General features: G+C 40.2%; 1 protein-coding gene across 1 annotated transcript in view; it reads right to left on the reverse strand.

The window, feature by feature from the left end:
• Positions 1 to 27,052, reverse strand: part of TENM1 (teneurin transmembrane protein 1) — a 246,047-nt gene that overhangs the window by 18,691 nt on the left and 200,304 nt on the right. The window contains exons 22-24 of the mRNA XM_009889346.1: positions 25,688 to 25,842; positions 7,027 to 7,393; positions 4,720 to 5,230 (exon numbers count right to left, since the gene is read on the reverse strand). Of these exons, the coding sequence (XP_009887648.1) occupies positions 4,720 to 5,230; positions 7,027 to 7,393; positions 25,688 to 25,842 (1,033 nt within the window). The remainder of the gene's footprint in view (positions 1 to 4,719; positions 5,231 to 7,026; positions 7,394 to 25,687; positions 25,843 to 27,052) is intronic.

The following is a 27,052-nucleotide window of genomic DNA, read 5'->3' on the forward strand; positions in this document are numbered from 1 at the left end:
TCGGCATTCAGGCAACCAACTCACCCCCCAAAAAGGCGTTTTCTTACCCACAAGTTTAAATAAAACCAATTCTTAGATCCAGCAACACTCAAAAACTGCCTTTTGTTGCTGATGTGTGAAGTACATAATATGAATGGTGAATTTAAAAAGGGGACCTAAAGCGTAACAATAGCGATAAAATTAGATTGAAATCTGCAGCGATTAAGTTGCCTACATGGTTTTTGCTCTTGTGTTACGTTTCCCACGGGCCTACTCAAATCAGCAGCAACTTCTCATCACAAGTAACAGCACCAGGATCTAGAGCACCACATTTCAGTTCACCTAAATTTCACCAATGCTAAAGAAATTCTTTTCATTTAAGGTACTTTATGTGAATCGGGCCATGTTATGAAAAAGTCAATAATTAATTCAAAAGCTCTGGAGCAGTGTGTCTTACGGGTCCTTTCAGGTCTACAGATGTATCTGTTCTTTCTGATGGTTCACATGGAAAACAATGCAGAACACTGCTTGGTGCGTGATATTGTTTCATATTAATGCCTTCCATCTTAAAAACCTTATTGATGCTAACACATTTTTATTCACCCAAGACACCTCACTGATACTTCAGATGTATTTGCCGGAGTAAAACCAACTCATGTTCATAAAACAGAAGCCTATTTGTGCAAGTAGGAAAGTATAATTAAGTTTTCGTGTTTTATTAACTGTCTCCTGTCATTCACAAAACACATCCTCAGCTGCTATATCAACTAGAAAAGCTCCACTGCCTCCAATGGAGCACTTCCAATTCACATCAGCAGAAGATCTGGCTATGTCCTTCACTTTAATGTGTTGGCATCCTTTCCTTAGGATCTTTATTTTCCCCTTATTAGTCAGACAAAATCTATATGTCACAAGAAGTGTTGCTGAAAAAATCAGGAATTTTTCTCTTCCCCCCAATATAGAAAAGAAAAATCAAGCAGCTGTTCTTTTTAAATGGAACACTGGAGAATGAACTACTGACCATCTTGTGTGTTTTGACAAACGAATTAATCAAATATAATCTCTCTCTCATTCACCTCCTACTGCCCTCACATACATCATGCGACTTATTTACATTCCACCCTTACACTGGTTCTGTGCAAATTGACTGGGTGTCACACCCAGTGATTAAAATGCACTCAGACCACTACTTTTCATCATTAGAAAACTCCACGAACATCGGACAGTTATATTTCATTTACTGCTTGATCAAACAGATATGACAGCTTACTAGGTTATTTGGATTTTCTACCGTACCGTAGAAAAATCCCCAAACCATGCATTTTTTATGGCATAAATGCAGCCAGTTTATTGGAATGTACTTGTGTGCCAAGACTTGGGATCCATCTTTGCTAAGAATCCAGTTTTGCTGCTTAAAGTCCTGACAATGAGCTACAAAACTCCCTGTGTAGCTGAAAACAGGACAAACTGTTACCGGACAGCTGTCCAGATACAGTACTGAATTACAATGAGACTAGAGCACATGCCAATGGACCCTTACTCATGTAGATGGTCCCACTGACTTCAAGGAGAACATGCAGATTACTGTCTTGGTGACAATTCCACAGCATGACCATCTTAAAGGTTTTTCTTATTCCAGATTGCTCCAAGAAACCCAACCCTCCAAGGACAGGTTCTGCCACCTTTCACATGATGAATAGCAGCACACTAGGACTCAATTCCTGCAGAGCAATGTCCTACCCATACTAATAGGGGCAGAATCATGACATATTTCTTAATGTTAATTTGGGGCCCAGTTATGCCTCTGTTAATCATGTCAGTGACCATTTAATCATGCAAATAATTGCATTGATTTCAGTACTCACATGAGGAAGTGCTCACCAATATTTGAAATGCACACTTGGGGATATAGCTTCACAATCCATTTGCATTTCTATGTGTAGCACAGTTAAGAGTTATATCATTTCAAAGGGAAAGCGGTCTAATTAATTTTTTCAGAGTTGTTTCTTGCAGGTGTTTTCTTGTCCTTGATTTAATAGAGGCCCAGTGCTCCCCCTTCCCTTTTACAGCTTTAATGATACAATATTAAAAAAATCCAGATGACTGAAAATTGTACATTAGCTATAATTTTATGCAAGAGCTCTTTCAGTACTTCCATTCCATCAGATTAGAGTAGATGGATGACAAGTACTTTTGTAGGTGGTTTTCTACCTCTTAATAATTTCCCTCTGTGAGTGAATCTGACATATAGGTAGACGTTCTGAACAGTTCATTATCTTTGCTCATATTCCCAAGTATGTGTGATACGTGTTGTTAAACAAATTCATCCCTATTTTGGCTTGACAGTGCCACGGGTTGAACTTTTGGATGTGAATGCAAATCTAGCTTAAACAGAGAAGATGATTCCAAGCAATTTGAAAGTTGTTCGTATGATAATTCTCTTAGCTTCAATACTATGTTCATATAGGACTCAGAAGCAATTCACATACGAGTAACCCCTTCAAAAAAATCTAATTTTCAAACTGAAAACAGGTGTCAGTTCAAAATATGACCTGTCTGGAAAATAATATCTGGTTAAAGGATGACCAAGGACCATCACGCCCCATGACCTATTTATGGCAGAAAGTGAGCAGCACCTCCTGAAAGCACATCTATTCAGCACAGCGCTGCTTATAGTCAACTGCCCCTCTGACTGCAGCAGATTGGGTGACATTCTGTGTATCAGCCATTCAGGAATTTGCAATATATTATGAAGATGACTTAAAATATTGGACTGAACATAAATACTAATGCCATGTCGCTACTTAATTCTGCTGTTGTTTTTGTAATGCTAACAACTGTAATTCTGTTAATGTCTACTGACTGATCTAGACTGGCAGAAGTGCATGGTTGTGCAAAGCTTGGGCAATTCAAAGCATCAGTGAGGACAGTGTTACCTAGCCTGCACTTAAAGCTGTGAAAGTATGAAAAATCATTTAATTTAACACAATTTCTTTGTGTCAATCATATACATCATATCAATCCTTTCAAGGCACGGGTATCTCTTTGTGAAGAAATCTGTATTACATACAATGGGAGGCACTTGTAAGCAGGTGAAGTCCTTTAAAAGATCTTACTATGCTTGAGTCATACTTTAACAAGCGACTTGCTAGAAGACAGCAGGAACAAGCAATAATCGCGTGAAATGATTTACACTCGATGCCAATGGGACAGAGTAGGAATACCAAGATTTAGAAACACATGACTAAAAATCTGCTCTAACATGCTCTAACAATCATGGCCTGCAACAATACATGGTGTTGAGCCTTTTAAGAAGTAATAGGCATGACTTGGAGCTACTGTAAGAGCTTTTTGAAAGTGTCATCCGTCCATGGTCTGGATTGATGCCATCTTTAAGCAGGGATTTAAATGGATCACTCTCAGTGTTGAAATTGTTACAAAGAGGCATATACTTGAAGTCAGTTCTGCGGATAAAAGCTCAGACCAGTGTTTAAACAGCACCAGGACAACAGTGAGTGTTGTCTTGTTGCAAGATAATTTAAATTTGTATCAACAGATGCCTGATAACAAGAACTGAACCAGGAAAGCCCTGTATGCTTTTGTTTTCCTGCACATTGTCAAAAAAGGCCCTCTCTAATGATTTATACTTATGTCCACCCTAACAATTTAGTCTTTGGCAGAATAATAGAGGGCGGGATGGAAAAAACATCCCCCTGAATAAAAATCCCACGCACTAGGCAGCAGTTTTCTCTGCTTTTATCCTACTTCCATTTTAAGAAAATAGAAGTCTAAAAACCTGTAATGATGGTCACTCAATTACCTCTCCAGGTGACTTATGCAGTAACTGAATTCTCCTCAATGTGTTTTCTGTTCGTGTCTCACCTGGATGGCTTTTCATTTTAGTTTTTGACCATTAACTCCTATGCTCCACAGAAAGAAGGCATTATTATCCTCCTTGAAGACTCTGAACTAATACTGCAATGTTAACATATAATTTGAATCCATCACTTGTCACATCCTCAAACAGGGATTATGACAATTAATTATAAATAATGATAAATCCAGATACATCTCACCTCTTTACAAATCAAAAATGAACTTTCTCTTGGGTTGTTCTCTCTCTGGGACCAGAAGGGGATGTTCTGACTGTATCTTTAACTGCCTTGTCTGGCTTTTTAGAAATCTTGCCCATAGGCCATTCCTACTCCCCATATATACAGCCTTTTGCTATTACATATCCTTTTGTTATTATATATCCTCTTCCCCTGCTGATAGAGACAAGTCCACTCTTGCCTTTCAATATTCCTTCCACTGAGATTCTCAATTTCCTTTGCAACACTCCCTTCTCTGATGAGTATGCTAATTTTCCCCTTTTTGCCTTCCTCGGAAATTTTGCAAATTCCTGATTCATATCATAACTTGCCTCTACTTCTTTAGTTACAAAAAATTCCACAACCATATTTTCATTTAGAGAAACAGATTCACAATAATAAAGTGAAAATGAAGTATAATTTCAGGCAGTTTCTGCTACACTTAATGGGCACTATGTACAGAGCTTTTACATATGACAGGCTTTTGCACTTAGGAAATGGTTGTGTTTCATTGTAAAAGCTCGTGCAACAGCACTACTTGTCCTTAGTGTTAGTAGCAGAGTGTCTTTTTAAATTACTGACTAAAAAAAATTCAATGTTCATTTAAAATAGGGTTCCTTACATCAGGCATGTAATATCATGGACTTACTCATACACAGTGGTCCATCCATTTTCATCGCTTTTGGTTGCTAAAAGCCCCGTGTTTCCAGGATATGTCATCAGAGCCAGGTTGTAGCCTTGGGCATAAACTCTTTTCAGAACCCCATTGCTGCTTATTGTCAGCCAGTACACCTGGCCCCCCGGCACCACGATCCACAGGGGCAGCCCACTCGTGTCTCTGCGGATGTGAACCGAGTTCCCATTGCTGCTGGTGATGGTGCCAATATCCCCTTCCCCGCTGTAGGTGAAATTGTAAATGTAGTCCCTCGTTATGAGGTTCAGCGTGTGCAGGTGGGTGCCGTTGATGGTGAACTGATACAGTTCTTGGTCCGCTGGTGATGCAATCTCATACATATTTGTGTCACTGAGGTGAGCCTTGTTTCGGCTGACTGCACGGATGCGAACATTGCCAAGGTCTGCTATGTACAGTGTATCATCAGGAGAGACTGCTAGAGAAGAAGGTGCTTTCAGCTTTGCATCTTTGGCATATCCACCATCACCTGGAAGAGAAATGGTAATTTCAGTAATCTGTAATGTCCATATTTAAGCTTATCCCCATAGCCTGACACACTGCTTCTCCTCAGGTCAATAAAACAGTATCTTCTTCCAACTAATTAAATCCATATTATCTAAGGTTGGTGCAATTCTAAATCAGTCTCAGTGAAGACAAACAAGAATATAAATTATCTAATTTAGACCATTTTTTCTAAGGCCAAACCCCTGCTGCTCAGGAAAGCATTAACGGCAAAACTGTGAAAGAAAAAAAAATGACACCTGAAGTTTAATTCCCTAATATTTGTTGGCATGTAGTTAAAGTAGAATTATGTTGAAAATAAAACAAAGAGAAAATAAAACCCAGTAATTCATCTAAAATGATACTGAAGAGAAGATTAGTTTACACTTACTAAAAACTCAAAACTACAGGAAAACTAAACAAGAACAGTCAAAAAGGGCCTTGAACTCCCTTCCCCCTCCCTTCCAGCATCACTTGATAACTTACTTGGTTTGTGTGTTTTAAGGTTTGAGAAGGATATTTGCATTATCATGGGTTGCATATGCATATAAAAATGACTTTACATGAGCAGGATTTTCTGTAACTAGCAAGAAAGCATATTGCACCTTGTGCTTTGAGAAAAACACATTACTGTTTCCATTGCTCCCCTTCTCCTGACTGAGAAATGAAATTTGGTGGCAATTTTGGGCATACCCTATCCTTCCTTGGAGATGGACAAATTATCTAGTCTTCTGACCCTGCCTTTCACCAACCCAACCCTGGCACAATCATTAGGTTTGCCACAGTTTTTAATTTTTCAGCACTGAGGGTAGTTTCCCTTAATAGGAAACCTGAACAGGATCCTTTTCCGCACTGGTCTACCATAGCTGTAACTGAAGCTGGCAGCACTTGGCAATGCACATGAGGCTTTGATTATGATTGCAATGCTGGGTCAGCAAACCACCTTCTCTGGAAGACCATTTACATTTTTTTTCTCTCCATTTTTGACATACTTAATGTCTTCTTGTCAGTAATTAACCTTTTACTTGAAATGGGAGGCTTAAGAATTATGATGACATTATGGAGCTGAACACAGGGGTTCTTACAGATGACAAGAGGACAACATACTGCACACCTCTATATATGGGAATGCTGTCCTTTGTCCCATTATGAAATATGCTTTTATGAAAAAAGTGCCACAATTTGCTTTGCTGAATGCAGGGGGGAGGAGCAGTGTTGCTTAGACTGTCCAGTGGTGCAGTGCAGGCCTGGCACTGGCTGTTCCAGTTTTAAAACACACAAAGAAGAAGAAATTCTGAATATTATGTGTTTGCATCATTTTGCTGGTTGTGCATTTTGACACAAGCAATGATAAGGCATAAGACAGTGTTTTTTCACTGGATATGAAACATCTTGGTACCCTTCTTGGTGAGAAGGGCTGCCAGATACAGTAATTTAATTGCATTTAGGTGCAATCTGCACTGGGGATGGTACCATCTTCAACACGGGCAAACATAGCTGACACACAAAGGGAGACCTGGAGCTAATTTTGAACAGTGTGTAACCTCTGTATCAGAAGAGGAAAAGCTAAGACCACCCTGAGGTTCCTCCAGTGCCAGCTGGAAGACTCACACCTCTGCATCCAATGGATTAAATCCACAAAGAGCTGCTGATAAGGTTTTCAGCTTTCCAAGGAAACTGAATCATTGCTCATCTCTGCTTCCCCTTGTCGCTTGGCTAATCTGCAGCTGTGCCACGGGATCTCAACAGATAAAAGACAGGAAATAACTAGCATCGCCTTACCTGAAAAACAGTCACAATTAGGATCAATCTTGCAGTCACAATCTGATGGAGCTCCAGCGATTATAGAGATCTCACCGTTGGTTGTGACCTGTTGTATACGGTTGATCTTTCTTTCATCTGTCTCTGCAATGTAGAGTATCCCGCTGTGAGATACAGCAATCGCCCTGGCTGACTCCAGGGTCGAATGGATGGCCACCTTGCTGACAATGAAGTGGTCAATGCCTGGAACCTGGCAGTGAATGGGGCGCCCTGCAATAATTCGCACACGCCTGTTCTCAGAGATCTGCAGGACAATGTTGTTGTCCAGGACATACAGTGAATTGTCTAGAGGGTTCACTGTGAGGTCTGTTGGCCATTCTAACCGCACCTGGGAAAAGAAAATTAAGGGGAAGGCAGGGGGAAAAAAAAAGAAAAAAGAATGATTAAGACAGTAGGGCAGTTTCATTCAACCATCTCTGATCACCATGTCATCAAGGCACTTGGTGGATTCACCCAGCACTCCTTCTCTAGTATGTACCTTTAATTTGGTTCGGCACAAGAAGTTTCAACAAGCATACTCTTTTCTGAGGTCCAGGTCCAGTGTGGAACAAAACTTAATTTGAAAATTAATTTAGCACCCTCTGAGAGGTATTTGCACAAGTCCATTAAGGTGGGGACTTTATTACACCTATGCAGTCAGGCAAATAAAAACACACACTTCATGTCATGCAACATCAGCCAGAAAATTTTCCAAGTCTGAATGTTATTGTTTCAAGGTTGCAGTCAACACTGGAAGAGTGGAAAACAGTTAGAGGTTGTCAATGTCCTAACACTTTAACTGACCGTTAGTAGAAAAGGAAAATGACATACTAGCAGAGTACAACACAGTTCCACAATTTATTTATTAAGCAAGAAATGTTAATGACTTATATGCCATAAGAAACATAAGCTCGTTGTTTGTAACATAATAATATACCAATATATCACATTTCACATGACACAGTAGCCAAGCTGTAATTACTTATAATGATTTTGCTTTGTGAATTCAGTATTTCAGTCATGATCAAGTGAATTCTTCATATTTAAGGTTAGTTTTTTGCCTTTTTCCGTGCAGGTGAGAGTGCCAACGAAGACGGGTTTCCAAACCAGGCTGGAGGAAATGCTAGAAGAATGACCTGACCTGTTGCATCAGTATGTGGAGGAATTAAACATGCTCCCAGTTAAAGGCGGGGCAGGCTGTCAACCTGAAAGACAACCAGTATGTAGGCTGCTGATTGTAGCATGTACTGGCCAGAGCTTCAAATTCCTCCTGTTGAGAAAGCTCAATAGGCAGCGTAGGATCGCTGAACTGGGAAACAACAAGAGAGTAGACTGGTCCCTCTCCCCAGCTCATGGCCAGTGGAGGATTTGGACTGCAGCTTGCCTATGGAAAGGTCAGAGAACAACTGAGCCACAGAGACTGCAAGACAGCCTATTTTTGTCTGTCTCAGGATGCTTTACTTGTTATCATTTGTGAAGAGATGGCTGTTTTTATCCGAGTGGAATTTTTCTGGACTAAATATTTCAGTCATCGGAAAAGAGTAAATACCAGGCTAAAATATAATGATTTTATGTGCTTTGTATGTCACAGAAGCTTCTATTATTTCATTTACTGATTTTGTTGCTGGTTTTGCTCATTTTTCCACTGTGCTAATTAAAAGATCTATGAATTTAGAGACTGCAGATGCTGATACAATGCTCAGCACTGAGAAATAACATATGGTGGAGTGTGTGGCCATTGCAAGCCACCTGCTCGCCTGGGGTCAGCTCAGGAACCAGGCTGGAGGCCAAGTCTCTCCCTTTCTCAAGCATCAGTATTTCCTGAATAATCTCATTTCCAGAAGTACATTGCTGGTTTGATAATTGATGTTTTAATAGAGTGAGGGCATTGCGGCTACCATGTCTCGCCCTGCATGGTTACGTGGTACACCACACAATTATGAAGGCTCACGGAGTAATCGAATTCCTCCTTGTGCCCAGTCCAATTTACTAGACAGCATAGTAACTGGCATTAAGACTAATGCTGTTGGGTTCAAGATGTCTTCTGAACCAGCTGGTAGAGTCCTTCCAAATGATGATAAATGTGGTGAAACAGTTGGAAACAGATTCCTCCCATAAAGGTGCTGATTTCTGTGTGTGTGCGAGACTGCTGGGCTTCCACCCGCCGCGCTACGGCTGGTTTGCACACTGCTGTTAGCTCATGCTTCAACTGAGCGTTCACTGGGACGCTAAATAAAACTCTTCAGTTAACATAAAAATATCTACAAGGGTATCTTCAGGAAACTTGGTAAAACCCCATATTTGCAATTTACCTTTAATGCAGAACATTTGATTGCTCTATCAAAGTAAATGGATTTTTTTTTTTAATGGGAAACAGACACCTTCAACTTTAATGGCCTCCTTCACAGACCGCTCTGCTGTAAAAATAATCTTTGATTAACTGTTACTAGATTATTAGTGATAAAAACTTTGGGCTGAAACTGTCTACTTTTGCCATAATGACTCTGCATAGCACCTGCCATGTCTTAATAGCTGGTTTTCCTTCATGGACCTGCCACACTGCCTTTGCCCAGTGAATAATTTGAATTCCTCCCACTGTGCTGGTATGCCTGCTGCATTGTGATAAAAATAAGTAAATTTTTAGTTGGGAACATCTAAACAATTTAAATAGTACACCAGAACCGTTGCCTAGCTCTCTGCTCTGCAAAGCTCACAGAAGGTCTGGCTACAGCTTCTCCTTCCTGGGTTTAAAGCGGTCATGGATGTATTAATGGTTTAATCCCAGGTGAAATATTAAAGCTAGCATGTACCTGTCTGGAGATTACAACACAAAACCCAGCTGCTGCTCACTGCAAGCTTATGCTAGTGCAACTGGAGGGGAAAAAGGGGTAAAACAGGCCAATTACAATCAAACATACACAAAACCACAAACCCCTGAGCATTCCAAATCTGAAGAAGAATTTCACATATTTAGAAAAATTTGCACTGTTCTTGTCAGGATGAGGCTTCATGGCATTTTAAACTGGTGTAAGCTGGGGCTGCTGCAGTCCCATTCCCTCCCTTCTCCCAGTGCAGCCCCCAGCAGCACGGGTCAGTGTTTATGTGCTCCTACATAGAGCAGGTTCAGGACAGTTTCCAGGCTAAGAACTAATCACCTAAATCAGCTTAAGCTGCAGTGTAACTGCACCCTCAGGTTCACTGTTACCTTGAGAAGTCATCAGTTGTTTTCTTTTCTTTCAAAGCAAGCTGCCCTCTGGCAAGTTTCTGTGACCAAACCATCAGTTGTGCTTCATTCAGAGCCAATAAACATATTACAGAGAAGCACTTCAATTCTCATCTGATATGACTGTGCCTATTAAAAAGTTTTTCCAGACAAAACCTCAGTTAGGATTAGAATATTAAATCAGTTAACATACCTTTTAATTTGAAGCAGTACTTCGCAAGCCCCTGTAAAAAGTCCTCTCTCATATATGTGTATTTTTCTTGTAACTCAAAATTGGGCAAATTGCAAGTGGTTTTTCTTATATTTAATGGGTTCTTTTTTCGAGCAGTGTACAGAAATGGCATTGCCAATTATCCCTTTATAAACAAACAGACAAGGTTTGTTCAGTAGCCGTCAGTACCTCACACTCTTCACAGATTGAAATTTTCAGGTGACAATTCTGGTTTGGTTCACAGGAGACTGAGCATATGCAATGAAAATTGCTGCCGAAACAAGTGAACCCTTAAGAAATGAGACCTTTTGCATATAAGTATTAACGCGTCAACTTTTCTGGGAATTCAGTGTTTAACTGTCAGCATAAAGGCTCCAGCTATATCTAATAATCAATCTCTGGTTTGAGAAGTGCAAAATTAACACCTACTGGTCTGGCTTTCTAATACATTTTTTCATGTCAAGTGTTCTCGAAAACACAAAGTACACTAAGGCGGCTTCAGTTTAAATGAATTTTCTCTGGGAGATCTACATTTAGGTAGTTAAATAGCTCTCAGACCTGTTTCTTTCTTGGAAAATATACATGTGCTTGCAGAACTATCTATCTACCTACATATCTGGTTTTGAAGTATTCAAATGTATTTCCCACAGCAAAGCTTTACAACTAGATGAGTTTTTTGCAAAGTAGGACTGATAGGATAGCCTGCACTCACATACTTCTTAAACATACACGCCTGCACATGTACGCACATTTAAGTGTTAGTTTGCGAAGAATACTGTTTCACTTTTGGTTTTGACCATATGGCTAAAACTTTCTGCACATTTTGCATGACATTTTATGGCTGTGGCATTTTTGGTACTATTTTAAACAAATCAGATCAAACAAATTCTACTGTTCATATCAAAGTCAGAAAAGTAAAGAGGGAAAAATCTATCCCTGTCTGCACATGCCAGTTTCAACAGCTTAACTGTTTGGTTGCGGGGGTAAATTTCACCAGGATAAGTTTCATTTATCATGGATTAAAATAAGCTGCATAAATCCCTAAAAAGGCTTCACCGTTGCTTTGATTTCTTGCCATGCGTTGCTTGTATATTTTGATTGAATTTCACGTAGCAGCATGAAATTCATGCCAAAATTTTTCTGATAGTCCTGACTGATGGATTAGTTCCTATCTGTACTGCTCAACTTCAAGCACTTCTGTTTATGCTGCCTTTGCCTTCACATTCAGCTCTATGATAACCATTTGCAGACCTGATCATAGCCTCTTCCATTTTTCTCTTTTGCTGCTAAATTCCTTTTTTCATCTCCTCTTATTTACACTCACTTCAGCTGTTGTTTCCAGGCCAAACCCTTTTACACACCACAACATCCTTCTAAATAGCACCTTCTTCTCTTTCAACTCAAAACCTTCTTTCTCCTTCTTTCTGGGAGAGAAACGGCTCTGAGGAAGGACTCACCCAGGCAGTCCATTAGGAGTGAGCATGTAGTTTACAAGGTTGAAGGAGACCAGTTCTGCTTCCCTGAACTTTTTACAGGATGTCTCACTACATATATTTCTCTCTATTTTCTCACAGTTGACAACCACGGATATTTTTTCATCATTTTCTGTCAGTTTGCTCTCACTTCTGGGCTCTTTCTTTTGTTGACACTGACACTGTCAGCTCCTCTCAGCAGCTTAGCTTCTTTCTTAATGGCACACAGAGACACAATTTAGCTCCTGCGGTTTGACACTGGGGAACCCTTCCCCGCGGTGGGATTACAGCCTCCTCCCACGCTGGAGGAGCCTTTGTTTCTCGTGCTCCTGATGCTGCATATTATAAAATTCAGAATTATACAGTTCCGCTGTAGCAGTCCCTGCCCCAAACTTCACAAATGTTGCTCTCTCTGCATTCATCATTCCCCAGTGAAAAACCCAAATAAATGAGCTTTGCAGCCTAAAAACTGCTGTTCTATACTCTGGGCTGGGAAAGCAGCTATGGCACATTTACAGATGCAGCTCAGAGGTCTGAGGCCACCAGTTCTCCAGGATCATGGCTCGGGTAGTCTCCCCACCAACCTGCCTCTGCCGTCAATTACTTCCAGCGGATGAGGGACCCAGTGCAGGAAAGTGAAGGCAAGGCATCACTCCAATGGTTTTCACTGCTTGTCTCTGCTTCACTTTCCACAAGCTTCACTCCGCTCTCTTCTTGTATCACAATGTCTTTTTTATGACTTTTTTTCTGCTTCACAACTTCAAAGACCGTATGAGGAATCTTGGGTCTACTAAATTGATAGGAAAAGTTGATTTCTATGGGGACAGGTTTCACACTGTCTTTATTTAATAATAGAGGGAATATTATCCAGAATTACATAAGTCCATTGACTATGAAAATCAATGGGACTTAGATTCCTAAGCCATTGAAATCTGTTAAAACATGGTACCCATGGTTTATACAGGCTATGAAAGAAATACTTTGTTAAATGCCCAGAAGGAATTTGCAAAGTATTTCGAGCAGACTGGTACCTCTGAGAGGAGCAATCTTAGGCTCTTCAATTAAAATATCTCAAAATAGACCATGAATTTGAATCTAACCCAAACACGTCTCCAGTGCTGGTGTGGGAATAGATGTCCTCCAAACATACCATTGCAGTTAATTTGCATGCCCAAAAGGAAGGAGTGGGACCAGGTGGAAATCTAGCTAACAACAGGACTGTTTCCATTTTACCTCACTTTCTAACTTGCGTTTCCAGGTCCCGTGCTTGTCAGGCGAGGCAGCACAAAAGTAAGGTTGCATAAATCTTAATAAATCTCTCACTAGTTTTTGGTCTCATCTTTCCATTTTGGGCTCAGAAATTCTGGATACAGAAAGCCAGTGTGCTGCCAATGCAGAAAAGGTGGGAGGAAGATTTTGAAAAGCTTTAATTGAGGCAGTAATTAAAAGCTGTTTGAGAACAGTGAGAGGCTGGAGCTAGTATGTTACGGTGTCTTTTGCTTCCCATAACTACTGAGGTTCATATAAGCACCTGGCCTGAAAATGGAAAGGAAGACTGGATACATAGAAATGAAATTTCCAAAACCGAAAAAAGTGAAGAAAGCCAAATCTCTGTCCTTGAGCAACACTAGCCACTGTGAATATAACACCCAAATACTCTGACCCTGCCCTGAATCCAGAGTCAAACTTGAAATTAAAATTTAAATTAAATTCTTGAAATTAAAATTTTCTACAGATCTGTGCCCAGGAAACTGTCTGTCTCTCCAGGATCGTGACCTCTGACAAAAGCACTGCTCCTCAGGGCAGTGCTCCTTTGACCACAGGGCTGGGCAACAAGTGAGACTGGGGGAAGCGAGGGATGAGAAGCTGCTGCCAGGAGGTTGCCAGTCAGGCTTGCTGGAGCTACAACTGCCTCCTCACCTGGATCAGGGCTGCAAAACACATTGCTGCAAGGATCAGAGCAAATGCCATCTCCACAGTTTTCACAAGAAAATGCAAATTCACTTCTGTGGTTTAAGCCTTCCCTTAAGTGCTACACCATTAAACTCACAAACACAACTTCTGCAAGTGAAAGAGAGAAGAATGGAAAAAAATATTCTGCAATTCATATTTATAGCAGGGCATCTTCTATGACAAATTCCTATGATGATACACAATTCAATAGTAATAGCTTTTTAAAATCCATTGTAAGAGTGAACTAATTCTTTACTAAACTGTAGCAAAACAATCATAGAATCGTTATGGCTGGAAAAGACCTCTAAGATCATCAAGTCCAACCATTATCTAACTCTACCAGGCTCACTTCTAAACCACGTCCCTGAGCACCGTATCTAGATAGCTTTTAAACACATCCAAGGATGGCGATTCAACCACTTCCCTTGGCAGCCTGTTCCAGTCTCTGATAACCCTTTCAGTGTAGAAGATTTTCCTAATGTGTAACCTAAACCTCCCCTGGCACAACTTGACACCATTTCCTCTTGTCCTGTTAGTTGTAACGTGTGAGAAGAGACCAACACCCAGCTCTCTACAACCTCCTTTCAGGTAGTTGTAGAGAGCAGTAAGGTCTCCCCTCAGCCTCCTTTTCTTCAGACTAAACAACCCCAAGTCCCTCAGCTGCTCCTCATAAGACTTATTCTCAAGACCCTTCACCAGCTTCATTGCCCTTCTCTGGACCCTCTCCAGCACTTCAATGTCCTTCTTATACTGTGGTGCCCAAAACTGAACACAGTACTCAAGGGGTGGCCTCGCCAGTGCCGAGTATAGTGGGACAATCACTTCTCTAGCCCTGCTGGCTACACTATTCCTGAGGCAGGCCAGGATACCTTTGGCCTTCTTGGCCACCTGGGCACACTGCTGGCTCATATTCAGCTGGCTGTCAACCAACACCCCCAGGTCCTTTTCTGCCAGGCAGCTTTGCAGCCACTCTGCCCCAAGCCTGTAGCACTGTACGGGGTTGTTGTGACCCAAGTGCAGGACCCGGCACTTGGCCTTGTTGAACCTCATACCATTGGCCTTGGCCCATCGATGCAGCCTATCCAGGTCCCTCTGAAGAGCCCTCCTACCCTCAAGCAGCTCAACACTCCCACCTAACTTGGTGTTGTCTGCAAACTTATCATTGAAAAGTTTGATTTTTATCTTTAAATTGTACATATTTTTTTTTTCACATGGCTATAAAAAACTCTAGGCAGAAAAAGAAGCTGAAGTAATTTGAGTCCTTACTTTTGCATAAAGTAGCACCAAGATTAATTGTTATCATGACATGATTTTCTGCAACTAATTTTTCACAAGTATTTACACAATAGGTATTTCAACTGAGCAAAATGAATGTAATCTAACTAGCTGTCATGCTGCATTGAAAGCAAACGCATACTGCTGTTAGACTTCAAATAGCTAATAAAAAAAAATCAGGCAACTTGCATTTTGCAGAACAAACAAGACAACTGCATTCCATGCAGCAATCTTTCTATGTAAGTATTTGCATTGATTAGATACTCGCAAGAAAATGCACTGAGAAGTATTTGATTCTAGTCTGAGACTGTAAGCAGGCACTGCTTTAAAGTCCTGTCAGCTAAGGACATTGGTTACTGCTGTGATGCGTATTTGGATATGCATTAACAGACTGCGTGAGAAAAGCTTACAAGGATAAAGTTTAGGACTAATGTTTTTTTCAAACAAAATTCGAGAAATATCACTCAACTAAATAATGTATCTCAAGCCTGGGATGGATACAACCTGGATGTAAAAGGAGACGCACTTGGTTTTCTTGTGTTCCAAAAAGGCTCTAGACAAAGATTTAAAAAGTCCACCTGAAATTATGTTTCCAACAGGTTCCTAATCAGAGAGCTAAATAAAGTTTTTGATTTTTGGTAGCTGAGCTCTAGATCTACAAAGCCATAGAAAGGCTCCAGACCCAGAAGGGCTCAGGAAAGCTCTGCAAGGCCCAATGTCTACAAAGGTGCTAGATATCTTCAGCAAGGCTCTCAACATCTCTACCAAAGTTCTAAATCTCTGGATCTCAGGCTTGTAGCAATTTCTAGATCTACAAAGCAACAGGAATCTCTAGATAGTGCTAGATCTAGAAATGTCCTTTAAAAACGTCTTCTTTTCTTTATTCCTTCAAACAAAATCCAAAAAGACTGAAGCAAATAGCATAAGTCCTTCTGGATGGGAGCATAAAAAATAATTTCACAATGAAATTAGTTCCTTATGACTAGGCTACTTATACCAAGTTTCAACCGTTTGACCTCTCCCAATTCCCCCCATTTTTGGCATGCCTTTCATAAGCCACCCAGAACACTTATTATAGTTCATGGTAGTAATAGCAAAAAACACGTTAGTTTTGTTGTCACTACTGATACAGACACAGAAAATAACTCTGAACTGGCAAGAAAAATAGAAGAAAAAAGAAATACATACGGATGAAGAACCTAAAGGGTTTTACATCATATCATGACTTTCCCCAGTTCTCACCAGAGACAGCAACACACTGTTCAGTTTCCCATTTTGCTTTGAGCAGTTGATTGAATGGCTATTGAGCGATGTTCAGACATTTATGATTTTCCTGCAATGTGACCTACATTGCTTAACTTCATAAATTTATTCTCCAAGGCAGTGTATCATTTTGCATGCCATACCCATCCCAAAGGAACCTATCAGCAGGAGATGAGGCCCAGTTTGTAAAAGCTGAATGTCCTTCAGACATTTTTAGCTAATTTGTTTGTAAATGTGTTATTGTCAGAGTAACATACTGCATAAAATGGTGCTCTCTATCATTCTGTTTGTGTCTCTGTGGCCTAAACTCCATAATGCACAGCTATAAATGTAACCTCTGTTTGGCATGCTACAAATGGATACAACCAATTTCTGTCTTGACATTTGCATTTTTTTTTAGCTCCACTGACACAGTGTCTTGTCTTTTTTTTTTTTTCCCCCTTGGCACAAACAAGGGTAGAAAAGATGCTGAAGCAAACATGGTAACACGAAGAGGAGAAATCGGGCATTCTTATTTGTCATTGCCCAGGCTGCAGCTCCTGCCACATTACTTCCTGTGGGTGTCCCAGCTTACTTTCATTTGATTTCAGCAGCTTGTAAGCATAACTCAGGGAAAACTTAGTCCTAATGCTAATATTGGAGATATCACTAATACCTCCAAAGCAACACTTCTTGGTACTAAAACCTTTTTGGTCTTTGTTTAAAACCAGCTTTGAGACCCGAGAAGTACCCAGACAGCAAGGGAACAATACCCTCTAGAGTTCTCTCGTTCTGACATACTTCAAAGTCCTGCCCTTTGTAAGCTGTTACTATTACAGTGTTGTTTTGACAGGATCTGCAGACTTTCAGGTTGCCCTTAGCACCTGGAGCAATTTGCAGGCCAGAAATATCTCTGTGCTGGCTTTTTTGACCCCCCTTCCACCAGTTATTGTGGTGCAATGCTTTCAGTCATGCAACCATACCCACACTTTCTTTTACAGCTTTCAAATACAGCAGTGTGCAACTACGTAAAATGTCAATGACCTGATGATAGAATTAAACGCCTATATCACTTTTTCACTTACACTAGTTTTATGCCTTTATTTCTGTAAGCCTTCTCTTGACCTGTGCTGTCACGAAGACAGACCAGGAGTCCAAGGACCTGGAGTCCTCACTCCTCTAAGATGTAGCGCAACCTTCCTCCCACCTATTCAATGCAACAATTTCTATCCCAGCAGCGTGTGACATCTCTGCAGGAAGGACGCCACCACCTCTGGTGACTGCTGGCCTCAAACCTGCCCTGTAGTGAAACTCCAGACTTGTGCCAGCCTATTTGGTCTCCCTCCCCCTAATCAACTAGACTCCATTGTACTGAAACCATATTTAAATGAGAGGGATAATCAAAGGCAATTTGCACATACGGAATAAAAAGTGAAGCAACCAGGTAAGATGGTTGCTTGGGAAAGAATGACAGGAGACCCTCAAAACGAGCCAGGCTTCTCAGCTGGAAACCCATTCCCTGGAGAGCTAAGAGAGGACCAGGTGGTTGAGAAGTTGCGTAAAGTGCTAGGGCCTTGGCCATGCAAGGACGGTAGGTGAGCTGGAGGAAGCCTGGGTGGCAAGGCTTGGATGAGCTGGAATTACTGGGTGGATATGTATGGGGGCTTTGTGCACACGCAGGCAGCATTTGGTGAGGCTGGAGGTTTCTGTTAGTTGGGAAGGTGCACCTGAGAGCACCTAGACTCAGGGCTGAGCTGCTACCTTATTGCCCACCACCCAATTCTTACGGAAGTTTCTTCCTTCTTGCAATTTCTCATTGAAAACAAATGATTAAAAAAACAATTTAAATTTGGCTCTGCATAGCAAAAAGTAAGAGAAAAGTCATGAGTCTGTCAGGTCTCCTTCACTTCACCATCAAGTGTGTAACACTCCCTGCCTCAAAAATCAAAGAAAAGGCTGCAATTGCTGAATGATTTGATTAAAATATACATAGTCTTTTACTCAGTAGTAATGCATTATTTATGGCAGATAATTGAAATTGTTGTTTTCCAAGTGACCAATAGATAAAGAGCACTTGGGCTTTAAGGAAGAAATTGCAGTGTGTCTTCATCACGCGTCATCTTGCTTCTATGACTAATATTTCAAATTCAGTGATAGAATAATTTGATTAGAATATAAATTAGCTGTGATGAAACCATCCTGCTTTCTGTTTGATATTCTAAAAATCACATTATACACCTACAAGTTTGATTCATGAGCTCTCACATACTGTTTTCCACCTGAGGTCCAAATCCTATGAGCTTCTTTCTCTCAGTTCCTGTTAAGGGGAGGCTGCTTAACCTCTCCTCTACCCCTGGGAAAAGATTATTTTACCTTCTACCTGAAGATCCTATTTTAAAAAGGCTTTCAGCTTGGTTTTGCTTCAAAGTATGGATATTAGTGACTGCTTGCTCCTGCATGTGCTATTATGGCTGGAATTATTTTGTATAGGCTTAAGGTTTACAGAGACTAATACTTAATTAACTGGGGGGGAAGCTGGCTCATTTTTGGAAAGGTTTGAAAATACCTCAGTAAAGGCTCTGGCTACTCCCTGTTTTGGTCTATTTTTTCAGAAGCACATATGTTCTCTTAGGATACACACTTACCACTCACTACCCTTTGAATTAAGCTTGGAAAAGCACCCAGCAAGAAGCCCCAGTTCCACTGAAGTCAGTGGCAAAACAGTTGCTGATTTTGCTGGGGCTGCAACTTCCACTTTAGCTGCTTCTCTGGTACTGCAGCAAAGACACTTGAAGAACCAACATGAAATTACGCAGAAGAGTAAAAAGAACCAGAGAATAAAATTACTTTATACTGGGGAAAAAAACCAACCGCTTTTCTCGGCTCCATCATGCAGAAAGAACTAGAAAATATAATAACAAAGATCTTTTCTAAAAAGAAAAAAGCTCTGAAAGTCATCTGTAAGGAAGACCACAAACAAAAATTGAAGGTCATTTCTACTTTGCGTGCTTTTTGTTCAGTGATTTCACAAATACACATAAAATATGTTTCTGTGAAGCACTGAAAAACATAGTTCTGAGATGTGGAATATTTATGATGCATTAATTACACATAACTAGAACAGTGTATCAAAAGCCTCGCACAGGTAGAGGACTAAAAGTAAATCAAGAGCAGGGGTAGTTTTGCAATACTTTGCTACAGTGAAAATGAAGTTGTTGCTTTTTGATGACAGGCAGCTCTAAGACAATCAGGATATTATGCATCTAGTGTTAAAAAAAGCCAATGAGAAAGCGTTTTGTGCTTTCTGCTTTTACAAGAATGCAGTGTATACTGCTAGGTATGTAGAGAAACACCTAAAAGGATAGCATGTCTTCCTCTGACCTGCAATACTAACTAATTAATTGGGTCCACGCAATCCTGCAGTTGCTTTGTGAAACTCTACTCTCAACTTAAAAGTATTTCACCCTAGAATCAATTTGTGTTTTATGCTGGTGGCTTGCTCCCCATGTTTCTCAGTCATTCATCAGATCATATTTTTGTCTTTCACATTTTCCTTTCCTGCCTCCAAATGTACCCAATGAAAGTTCTGTTCAGGCTGTGCTTGCTCCGATGAGCAGACCCTCATCGCTGTTTTCAAGTGAGGTCACCATGTCCTGTGAGCTTTTTATTCTGCTCAAAAGGCTTCCACAATGCCACTGAAGCATATTGTGCCTGTGCAGACCCTGGTGGGGAGCGCCTGCAGCACTTGTGACAGCGTGAGCAATGTCAGCATTTGCATTTCTGAGATATATACTACATTTTCAAGCAATTCTGCTCATCTTTACTCCTGCTTTCCAGCATTCTGTCTCTCACTTCACTGTTTCAAGTAAGTCATCAACAGCATTACTTACTACTCTCTCCCCTCTCCTCTGCCATTCAAAGTAAGCTGTCCAGGACACGGCACTCTTGCCATGTGTGGGTCGCCTTTAAACCCTGTTCTAGAAATCTGCCTTTCAATTTGACCTATGCAAGCAAATTGCCTACGTAAGTAACACTGTCACATTTTTATAAGGCAGCAAAACATTTTGCAGTGTCACTGAAGTTTATGTGAAGCAACACAATATAGATGGTTCCCTCACGTGGAGAACTGCTGAACAAAGGCTGATGAAGTGCAAATGTCAAGAAAAAGTCTTCAAACCAGACCTTTCATTTTGGAACACAGCAGTGACAGTTATTAACACCATCAATCAGGCTGGAGCTATTGCTTTGGCATAGACTCATGCCTGGTGGGACTGACATCAGCACAAGAACAAGGCCATGGTTACAGGCTAAGAGAAAGCTCTCGGGATTCATTTTCTGTTGCCTGGCAAATGTTTGGTCTCTATATTCACAGGGACTGTGCTCGAGATTGGTTTAAACAGTTCCCAAATACTAACTGCTACCACTCACACAGATATAAATGACTTGAGGTTCACAGTGTGGAAATTCAGCCCACATATTTCTCATGGGAGGAAAGATACAGGATGAAATTGCAAGATGGTAGAAATATCTGCTAATTCTCTCTTCAGCTTTCACCACAGCAATGGAGGCAGAAGAGAAGTGAAGCTTATCACTCAAGCTGAGCTGAAGTGGTTTTACTTTCACACAAAACCTCCCACAACGTCCATATAACTTCTATGAACACTGGATCTAATGAAGTCTGGTTTCCTAAGGACTTCCGTCTCATGGCTGACTGACTTGGGAATTTAATAAGATCCAAGCACCAAATGAACCTTTTCCTGTGAATGGAGCATTTATTAGATCCTGAGTGGAATCTCTGGAGTTTAATAAAAGAAAGCTCATGCTGCAATATTTCCTTTTGGAAGGGCACTTAAGGTCTCTCTCCTCCAACTGGATTAATATATTTTATGGAACGTGTAGGAGTTTAATCGCTGTGAAGGCCAGTGTTCCTCTACAACTTTGTTTGAAATTGGCCCAAGATTTTGATTTACTGCAAAGAAAAGAATACTGACAGACAGACAGACACGCTCACACAATGTGCTCTCATTTGCTATCAATAACCAGGCTAAAAAATGCCCTATATGGATGCAGCAAAGACTACGAAAGCGTGCACATTTGAGAAAAGGAGCAACCTAGAGATGCCTCCGATCTAGACCAAGATCAAGCCCAAATTCATGAGGCAGTGAAACTGAATCATGATCCACTCTCTTCTCCTTCTTTCACTCTCCATCCCAGTCTCCTCCCTTAGCACTTCTGTTGCAGCTTGTGGCCAGGAGGCCCTACTACTGCTCCTGTTGTGGGGTGGTCCCCCCAGCCAGCCCACTGCTGGTGTGAGTTTGGAAAGCAGTAAGCAGGGCAGAGATTTGAGAAGTCAGCAAAGTATTTTAGACCAAAGCTTATGTCCTTGATTTAGAGTAACTACAATAGCCTTCCTGTCCAAAGGGTATGGGGAAGGTCGAAGATGTACCAGATAACTCTGTTCCCTTCAGCTGGGCTTCAGTTTGACAAAAGGAGATATTCAGCAGACTGTACAGCTGGGAGATCAGTTAGCTCATTCCATGGGGCCTCCAGCTTAGACGCAGAAGTATCAGGTACAACACGGGTTTATTATTCATTTAATTAACCTGCAACAAAACAGCTTCCAAAGAAGAAATGAAGAATGGCAGCCAGACCTTGAAGAAGCCAAGGACCGAGCAGCAGGGGCACTTAGCTGAAAAGTCTGGCATTCTGATTCTGGGTGCTGTAGATTAGTGAGGTGAATATGAAAAATCACAGAGCAAATGAAGACCAACACCACAAGAAAACTAAAATTATCTGTGTTGAGAAGAAAAGTCATCCTAGTTTTGTACATGCTGAAACATTACTGAGAACTGTGCGATCCCTATACAAACACCTCAACCGAATGTACTTTTCCTTCTAAACTCAGATTAACATCCTCACAGTGAAGTATGAGATCAAAGTAATCAGTCAGAGCTTGGTGATTTATTTGCCACAACATATAATCTTTTCAACCCCAGCTGTCCTTCCCTTCCCCTGTTATGAACGCAGAATACTAGGCTTAAGAATGAGAAGGTGGTGAATAACAAACACAGAATGATTAACAAGAAGTGTTTCTATCAAAACTGATATTGGAGTAAATGATTAAACCCTTTCATAATCAACTCATTTATTAAAGTGAATGCCTTAAAATGAAAGCTTGTCATTTATGGTAGTTTTCACAATGGGCAGTTATTCTATGTGTTTACTTCAAGAGTACATTTTGTAGTTTGGTAAATCAAGAAATATTGATTTTGAGCAAGTAGTTGATTTTATTGTCAGAACAAATTTAGCTTTGAGAATTGATTTTATTAACCTATTTCATAAGTCCCTCTAAACACACAATTTGTGAGCAACCTACATTCTCTTGATGTAAATGCCATTTGTAATTTAGCCAAAAAACAATTTAAGTGGAGATGGGCCAAATTCATTTTTCATTTATGTTTATGCCATTCTGGAATAAACCCAGCAGTCTTGCAGGGATATACAATTGTTTCTGACTAAGTGAAAATATCATGCCCTTATTTTCATTGATATAATTTCAGATTAACATGATTGACTTCAAGGGAATGTGATTATTTCAGGGAGTTTTCTAGATACTTTGGAAGAAGACTACTGAGCAAATTTGATACAGTTACTTTTCAGGTATTTCTTTTCAGGTATTTATTTTGTGTCTGTGTTTTACTGCATATGTGGAAAACCTCAAAAGTATGGATTTTGTGAAAAATTTCAATATGTAGATTCACTTAGACCCCCACAAAACATATCTTCCAAATAAGAAACGCTTCCAAAATTTATATGTACGTCTGTACTGCAGATGGTCAACAATGTGACTTCACCTATCAGTGACAGAAAATTATACAGTAAATATTATTATACTTAAACTTAGAAAATGAGACTGGTAACTTTTTAGGGACACTTTAATATGCCATGATTAATTATGTTGTTTAGAATATTTATGGGCATGCATTTGCAATTTCTGTGAAGATTACCTCAATCTATGTGGTAAGAACATATCTTGATTTCCCAGAATGCTGAAACATTTGCAAAAATTTTGAGAAATGTGCAGCAATAGTGTCCTGTAGGTGCTGCAGCATGGAAGAACCTGGATTGTTCATGGAAAAAAAAAAGTTTGTTTCTGCTTCTACGAAAAGAAGGTCTTACCTGAGCTGAATGTTAACGTCCTGAGAGCAAATTCTTCTTCGCATTGCTCTATGACATGCTTTTTTTTTTTTTTCCCTGTGATTTTTCAGAAGCCCTTTCTCCATGGCATTGGAACTGTGTTGTAGAGTAAGGTAAACTAAACCTGTGTCTGGCAAGTAGCCAACCTACCAAACCCCAGGATTTCAGGGCTATTTAAACCTACTTACAAATTTGGCATATTTTATTTCAGCCCCAAAATTTTACCTTCTAAGTTTCATTTGAATTTAAAAATAAAATAATTTTATTTCTGCATTTGCCAGACTCCCTGCTGCAACTTACTTGCTAAAGGGTATTTGCATTTTTTAAAAGGAATTGAAACCCATCTAAACTCACCATTTCAGATTTAGTGAGATATTTTGTTACTGAGCAAAATGAGCAAAAAGTTGAACATAAATACACAGCCACACATTACATGGACAGTAAAGCAATTATTCGTACAGCCTGAGATGCAGATCGCAAGGATCACAGGGAGCAGACATTGCACCTGGCACCATTCCCCGCACCTCAGAGATCTCTAATCGGGTTATTGATGCTTCAGGCAGTCGTTACATGTATCCAAGAAGCAAGCAAATGTGCTTCAGGCAGCTTTAAGTTCCATGAAGCATGGCTCCTGCCAGCTGGTAGGTAGCAATGCAGCAGAGAGGCAGTGCCTCCAGCGCAGGAGCAGTGCTTGCTGTAGCGGGTTCCTGCTCATCCTCTGCAGGACTGTCTGTCCTGCAAGAAGAGGTGCCAGAGCAGAAGCCAAGGTGCCCAGAAGCCATATGATCTTAAGACAATTACTAGGCTAGTTCAAACTTGGGTTTAGCACAACTAAGCCAGCTGACCCTGTCCTGCTTTACGTGGAATAATTACGTGCTTACTGGACCAGAGAGACTACGCAGGCCTGTCTCCCAGAACTAGGAGCAGGGAAGCTGAGGTTCCCGTCCCCACATCTGCAAATACTTAGGGTGCAGTGAAATGGAATACAGACATATTTTTCTGTTTTAACTCTAGTAATAAAAACCCCAAGTGCTTCTGCAACAGCAGCATTATATTCCATCGTTTGTCCCTGTGAAATTTGTTTAGAACTACCCGAAACATTGACCCCACATTCTTCACATACGTGAATACAAGATCATATAGTCACCTACGATAACTCATAGTCTACATAGAAACGAGGAACAAGCTCTTACCATTGTTACGCAGTGTATTTTAACTGTGACTTTCCAATTGTGAAGGACTGAGGAAAGGGCAGGGAGAAAATGAAACGCAAAATTAACTAGATCCTGGTTATCAGCTTACACATTCCATAATATAACTTTAGTATGTTACTGGAATGCCTTAAGATTTTTTCAAGTACAGCTTTTCCCCCATTTTGAAGATGATTAATTCAAGTATTTATTGCCAATTCCCTTCCTTGGTCTATCTGTAAGTGTGACTCACTGACTATTCAAGAGTACCATTTATGTTCCCTCATGTTTATCTATATAACTTTTTTAGCATAAACTAGAGATGCGATAAGTGTCTTTTAGTCCCATTTCTTTTACACTGCTTTTGAAATAAGAACTGAAAAGCACTTTGAGAAATGTACTGAAATGCAGTAGCTTCACTACAATATTGCTGTTGTGTAATTACTTACTGTAATGCTCCTCCATGATTTAGAACAGACTTAGATGTAAACAAAATATATATTTTTTCCATTTAGCAGCTCAAGCAAATCAGCCTGAATGCTGGACTAAAGGAAAGCACTCTAAACGTCTGATAAATTCCTTGGAAGATGTACCTCAGAATAGCAAGCAACTTTATAAAGCATTATGTATTCTTTATATAAGCCCCTCTACACATTCATATGCCATCTCCTTGAAAAGAAAAAAATCAAGTGTATAGTTCTGCATTTATATGGTTCACCTTAAAATAATCATGTGAATGGAAGATCCACTCCTTACTGTGCAGTCCAGAATTATGTGATTCATCCAGCATATTCTGACATACAATCCTTGTACAAGCAACTAAGTTATCTGTCTTCACAATGTGTAGAAAAGTGACAATACAGGAAAACCAGGTGTCTACCTGAGTGATGTCCATTCCAGAGTCACAGCTCAATGGCTGGGTTGATGTGAGGCCGTTCGAACCTATTATTGTTGTGATCACACCGTTGTCATCAATTTTCCGAATCATGGTACCGTCAACGAAGTAAATAAATCCATGCTTATCTACAGTGATACCTGGATGAAGGGAAAGGGTAAAAAAGAGTGTTAGTACTGACATTATCTAGATTAAAAAGTATGAGCTTAAAATGTTTCCTCTTCTCTTAGACTCTTGAAAATCTGCTGATTAAAAAAAAGTATGACTTTTTTTTCCTACCCATTACTTATTTGAGGCTTACACAAACTGTATATGGAAGGAACATACCCTTATATCAGACTGTCTTTGACTTACAGAAAAAGAGGGAAAATATGAGGAAGAAAAAGAACAAAACAGCAGAGGCTTTGCTTGTAATGTAATTCTATATACATAGAATTATACATATATATATGTATACATAGAATTCTATATACATAGAATTATACTCTTCAATAACTTTACTTCATGTCCATCACAAAATGGGACAAGACTAGCTTTTCTAAAAACTTAACTTACAGTTGATTTTTCTTCATTTTCACTTTCTTAATTCTCATGCAGAGGCATTTTTTTTTTTTATTACTGTTTTGTCTGAATGATCAGAGTGTCTGAGCACGGAAGAAGCACCCACAGAAAGCGGGAGAGACTTTTGTCATGATATGGGCTATACATACAACTGGTGCAAACCAGGCTCTGCTTAGCAGGTAGAAGGAATATCTGTGCTGCAGAATGTATTGCAGTGGCCAAGATGACAGTCAGGTACTGGAACCAGCCTCATGACAACAATGGGCTTCGGCAGGAGCTAGTGCAGTTCTCCCACTTCTGAAACTGCAATAGCCCTAGCACCACTGCACTGCACAGGAGAGATGGACCACAAAACAAATGCGAGGGCTATGCAAAGGAAAGGTCATAGTCTTCTGTATTTCAGTGGGGAAACTGAGGAACAGAGGGCTTGCTGTGTCCCACCAGCAGTGCATGGTAAAGCCATGTCACAACTCATCCCCAGCCCTGGTCTGTCTCAGTCAAACACGTTCTCCCCAGTTATTCCTGCATTCAATTTGTTAGACTTTTCTATATTGCATTAACTGTAAGATCTTTTTCCCTTGAAATGTTGAAAATATAGCTAGAAAAGCACTCTATTCATGTTAGGTTTGTGAAATCCTTCCTACCAAACCCGCTCAATTTCTTGCTTTAAACTACTTCATAATTTCCCATTTAAAGTTGCATAACTTTGCAATTATAGCAGCTGCTATGCACAGTCAAGCTATTTTAATAATGAATTTATGTTCTGCTACACAGAAATGAAAGGCAGAG

Source organism: Charadrius vociferus, unplaced genomic scaffold (genome assembly GCF_000708025.1).
Source record: "Charadrius vociferus isolate BGI_N301 unplaced genomic scaffold, ASM70802v2 scaffold7, whole genome shotgun sequence".
NCBI lineage: Eukaryota > Metazoa > Chordata > Aves > Charadriiformes > Charadriidae > Charadrius > Charadrius vociferus.